Source organism: Monodon monoceros, unplaced genomic scaffold, assembly GCF_005190385.1.
Source record: "Monodon monoceros isolate NGI ecotype Baffin Bay Population unplaced genomic scaffold, NGI_Narwhal_1 Super_Scaffold_16, whole genome shotgun sequence".
Classification (NCBI taxonomy): Eukaryota; Metazoa; Chordata; class Mammalia; order Artiodactyla; family Monodontidae; genus Monodon; species Monodon monoceros.
Window position 1 is genome coordinate 112114181 of NW_021703772.1, and position 5324 is coordinate 112119504.

At 55.2% G+C, this 5324-nt stretch overlaps 1 protein-coding gene across 1 annotated transcript; it reads left to right on the plus strand.

Annotated features, from left to right (window-relative positions):
- The first annotated feature begins 275 nt into the window (after positions 1–275).
- TMEM177 (transmembrane protein 177) lies at positions 276–3549 on the plus strand. The gene is made up of 3 exons (XM_029225632.1): positions 276–360; positions 1832–2824; positions 3463–3549. The coding sequence occupies exon 2, from the start codon at positions 1854–1856 to the stop codon at positions 2787–2789; it is 936 nt and encodes a 311-aa protein (XP_029081465.1). The 5' UTR covers positions 276–360; positions 1832–1853; the 3' UTR covers positions 2790–2824; positions 3463–3549.
- Positions 3550–5324: the final 1775 nt, after the last annotated feature.

Below are 5324 nucleotides of genomic sequence, written 5' to 3' on the forward strand. Positions count from 1 at the left end.
GCCTCCGCCCTCGGGGCCCCGCCCCCAGAGCCGGGCAGGTGTGCCTTGCGCCCCGGCCCGGTCCCGTCCCCAAGGGTCCCGCCCTTTTGTCTCTCTCCCGGGGCCCCGCCCCCAGAGCCGGGCCGGCGTGCTTTGCGTCCAGTCCCGCCCCCAAGAGTCCCGCCCTTTTGTCTCCGCTCCCGGGGCCCCGCCCCCAGAGCCGGGCCGGCGTGCTTTGCGTCCCGGCCCCGCCCCCAAGGGTCCCGCCCTTTTGCCTCCGCCCTCGGAGCCCCGGCCGCAGAGCCGGCCGGTGAGCTTTGCGCCTGGCCAGGTCTCACCGTGCGCACGTGCTCGGCGTCCCGGGCTGCTGCGGAGGCGGAGGTGAGCGCGCGGAGCGGGCCGGGCTGACGTGCGGCTGCGGGCGGGCTCCCTCGGAGGTGTGTTCCAGCCGCGGGGCGTAGCCTAGGGGTCCTGCGGCCCCTTCTCGCCGGGCTGCCTGCAGGATGGGCGGCACCACCCCCCAGGCCTCCTTGGAGCGCGCGGCCTTAGCGCTGGTGGTCCTGGGGGCGTTGGGACCTTCGCCTGGCACCTTTCTTTCCCGGCCTCAGTTTCCCTGTTGGCGAAAAGGCCCAAGTGATGTGACTCCTCAGGACTCTGCTGCCCCCTTGTTTGCAGCAATTAGTTTGCTAATTAAACACTTCTCGGACAGGAGGACAGGGAGCTTAAGCTAAAGTTAAATAATTGTGAATTTTTACTGAAATATTTTCGGATGAAATAATAGGATGCCCCGAATGTGTTTCAAAATAAACCAGTTGGAGGGGAGTATGTGTGGGATTAGAGGCAAAGCAAGACTGGCCATGACTTGATAGACTGAAGTTGGTTTATGATGTACTATTTTGTCCACCTTTCTGTATGTTTGTAATTTATCATCAGAAATACTCTATAATGAAAAATCTGCTGTGGACGCCTGTGTTCAAATACTGGGCCTGTATTAGTCTGCTAGGGCTGCAGTGACGAGAACTGGGTGAGAGACATGTCTTTCAAGGTGTCAGCAGGGCTAGTTTCCTCTGAGGCCTCTCCCACTGGCTTGTAGATGGTCACCTTCTGGCCTGTGTCTTCATGGTCCTTCCTCTGTGCCTGTGTCCTAGTGTCCTGTTCTCATAAGGACACCAGTTATATTGGATTAGGGCTCATCCTAATGACCTAGTTTTAACTTAGTTGCCTCTTTAAAGATCCTATGTCTAAATACAGTCACATTCTGAGGTCCTGGGGGTTAGGACTTCAGCATATGAATTTGGAGGGACACAATTCCGCCCACAGCATGGCCACTTTACGTTTGGGATTTTGACCAGTTAGCCTGTCTGTGCCTCGGTGTTCCCTGGTGTAATGAGTCACAGAGGTGTAAGGAGTCGGTCATTAAATAATGTCTGCAGCGCTCTCAGAAGTGTGTCGAACACGTAGTGAGACTGAGTGAGTGGAACATGCTTCATGTGTCAGTTAGGGATTGTGCTCAGTAGGGGTGGGTGGTGGAGTGAGGGGTTGGTTGCTTGGTGCTGTGCCTAGCCAAGGGCATCAAAGTTGTAATCACAGCCATTTCCTCAAGGTTGTCTGCTCCTTGCTGGGCACCGATTGTTGCGTGTGTGTTCACTGACAGCACAGACACCCTCTGGTGGGCCGCTGTCACATGCCCATCTGACCCGTGGGGAAGGCGATGCAGAGATAGAGCTGGAGCCTGTGCTCTGACTACCGTGCGTGCGTATTGCCTCCGTTAAAGAGGATGTGGCCCTGGGGGTGTTCAGTCTGCAGGTAGACCCGAGGAGCTGTTGACTCACTTCTCTTTCTCTTGGCACAGGTTTACAGAGGTGGCAGCCCTCATGGCAGGTCCCCTGTGGCGGGCCACAGCCTTTGTGCAGAGACACAGGACGGCCCTGTTGGTGGGTTCCTGTGCAGGCCTGTTTGGGGCTCAGATCTCGTACCACCTCTTCCCGGATCCTGTGGTCCCGTGGCTGTACCAGTACTGGCCTCAGGGCCAGCCAGCCTCCCTGTCCCCAGAGCTGCAGAGCCTGTTCGAGGAGGTGCAGCAGGATATCGGGGTCCCCTCGGGCCACCGCTTCGAGGCCTTCACCACCTTCACCTTCCAGCCTGTGAGCGCCGGTTTCCCGAGACTCCCGGCCGGGGCCGTGGTGGGCATCCCCGCCAGCTTCCTGGGTGACCCAGTGACCAACACTGACCGGCCCGTTGTCGTCCACGGGCAGCGAGTGGACTGGCAGAGCCCAGCGGGCGCCCGGCTGAGAGATGCCCTGACTCTGTCCCACGACGCCCAGAAGTTCGCCTTGGCCAGGGAGGTGGTGCACCTGGAGAGCGGGGCGGCCGCCCTGCAGGCCCTGCCAGCCCCCGCCTGCCTGGTGGGCACCTGGGCACTGGGCGTGGGGGCCAAGCACGCCCTTGGGCTCTACGGAGGCCCCATGAACTTGCGGGCCGCCTTCAACTTGGTGGCGGCAGTGGCGGGCTTCGTGGCCTATGCCTTGTCCACGGACTCTCTCACTCACGCCCTGGAAGCCTGGCTGGACCGCCGCACGGCCTCGCTGTCCGCAGCCTATGCCCGGGGCGGGGTGGAGTTCTACGAGAAGGTTCTGTCGGGCAACCTGGCCCTGCGCGGCCTCCTGGGCCGGCCCGGGGAGAAGCTGTACACGCCCAGCGGGAACGTGGTTCCCAGACACTGGTTCCGCATCAAGCACCTGCCCTACACGGCCCGCCGGGACTCGGTGCTGCAGGTGTGGAGGGCGGCGCTCAGCCCCCGCAGCCCCTGAGGGCCTCGTGGCAGGGGCGGTTCCAGCTGGAGCAGGTACCACCCCGCCCTGGACTGGGGGGAGGCGGGGGGAGGGGCGCTCCTGGGGCCTCTGCGCCCGCAGCCCGGTGTCAGCAGACCTGCCGGCTGTGGAGCTCAGCAGCCCAGATTCTACCCCCCTGGGCCTGACGGGGAGAGAAGGTGTTGCTGGAACCCAGCGAGACCTCCTGGTAGGAGCGCTGGCCGAGGGAGGGGAAGGAACAGGCCTGCGAAGCCGAGGCCCTGCAGTCAGGAGCCTGGAAGCGCAGAGCACAGAGCGGGCTTGGGGAGGAGCTGCGGTGAGGGACGATGGGGGCGGGGCGAGCGGGGCTCACCGGGAGGTGAGGAGGGCGGAGCGGGGGCAGGTGGGCAGTGGGCCAGGCCTGGTGTCCCGCTTGGGACCCAGCAGAGGCTGCGGCCTTGCCCGCTTGTCTGCCTCTAGCCCTCTGGATAAAGCAGACCCCACTTTTTTTTTTTTCCTATTTTATCTTTTTATTTTATTTTTTTAACATCTTTATTGGAGTATAATTGCTTTACAATGGTGTGTTAGTTTCTGCTGTATAACAAAGTGAATCAGCTATACATATACATATATCACCATATCTCTTCTTTCTTGTGTCTCCCTCCCTCCCACCCTCCCTATCCCACCCCTCTAGGTGGTCACAAAGCACCGAGCTGATCTCCCTGTGCTGTGCCGCTGCTTCCTGCTAGCTGTTTTACATTTGGTAGTGTATGTATGTCCATGCCACTCTCTCACTTCGTCCCAGCTTACCCTTCCCCCTCCCCGTGTCCTCAAGTCCATTCTCTATGTCTGCGTATTTTTTTTTTTGCAGTACGCGGGCCTCCCACTGTTGTGGCCTCTCCCGTTGCGGAGCACAGGCTCCGGATGTGCAGGCCCAGCGGCTATGGCTCACGGGCCCAGCCGCTCAGCGGCATGTGGGATCTTCCCGGACCGGGGCACGAACCCGTGTCCCCTGCATTGGCAGGCGGACTCTCAACCACTGCGCCACCAGGGAAGCCCTATGTCTGCGTCTTTATTACTGTCCTGCCCATAGGTTCATATCCTTTTTTTTTTTTTTTAGATTCCATATATATGTGTTAGCATACCGTATTTGTTTTTCTCTTTCTGACTTACTTCACTCTGTATGACAGACTCTAGGTCCATCCACCTCACTACAAAATGACTCAATTTCGTTTCTTTTTATGGCTGACTGATTGTATATATGTGCCACGTCTTTATCCATTCCTCTGTCGATGGACACTTACGTTGCTTCCATGTCCTGGCTATTGTAAATAGAGCTGCAATGAACATTGTGGTACATGACTCTTTTTGAATTATGGTTTTCTCAGGATATATGCCCAGTAGTGAGATTGCTGGGTCTTACGGTAGCTTTTCTTTTAGTTTTTTTAAGGAACCTCCATACTGTTCTCCATAATGGCATTCCCACCAACAGGGCAAGAGGGTTCCCTTTTCTCCACACCCTCTCCAGCATTTATTGTTTGTAGATTTTTTGATGATGGCCATTCTGACTGCAGACCCCACTTTTGATCCTTGGGCAGAAGACCCCAGCAGGAAAGGTGAGGAGGGTTGTGATGAGCAAGCCAGGCTCACTTGGTCATTTATGTGTTCTTTTTTTTTTTTAATATTTATTTATTTATTTGGTTGTACCGGGTCTTAGTTGTGGCAGGTGGGCTCCTTAGTTGCAGCACATGGGCTCCTTAGTTGTGGCACACGAACTCTTAGTTGCAGCGTGCATGTGGGATCTAGTTTCCTGACCAGGGATCGAACCCGGGCCCCCTGCATTGGGAACACGGAGCCCCATCCACTGTGCCACCAGGGAAGTCCCTCATGTGTGCTTTTCTAAAAATTTATTTTATTGAAGTATAGTTGATTTACAATATTGTGTTAATTTTTGCTGTACAGCAAAGTGACTCAGTTATACATATATACATTCTTTTTTTATATTCTTTTCCATGATGGTTTATCACAGGATATTGAATATAGTTCCCTGTGCTCTACAGTAGGACCTTGTTGTTTATCTGTCCTGTATGTTTAATAGTTTACATCTGCGAATCCCCAACTCCCAGTCCTTCCCTCCCCCAGCCCCTTCCCCTTGGCAACCACAAGTCTGTTTTCTATGTCTGTGTGTATATTTCTGTTTTGTAAATAAGTTCACTTGTATCATTTTTTTAGACTCCACATATAAGTGGTATCATATGGTATTTGTCTTTCTCTGTCTGACTTACTTCACTTAGTATGATATTCTCTGGGTCCATCCATGTTGCTGCAAATGGCATTATTTCTTTCTTTTTTATGGCTGAGTAGTATTCCATTGTATATATGGACCACATCTTCTTTAGTCATTCATCTGTCAGTGGACATGTAGGTTTCTTCCATGTCTTGGTTATTGTGAATAGTGCTGCTGTGAATATTGGGGTGCGTGTAATCTTTTCAAATCAGAGTGTTCTCAGGGTATGTGCCCAGGAGTGGGATTGCTGGATCATATGGCAACTCTTA

Coding starts and splice junctions, on each gene's coding strand:
- TMEM177 (XM_029225632.1), top strand. CDS start 1,854: ATGGCAGGTCCCCTGTGGCGGGCCACAGCCTTTGTGCAGAGACACAGG.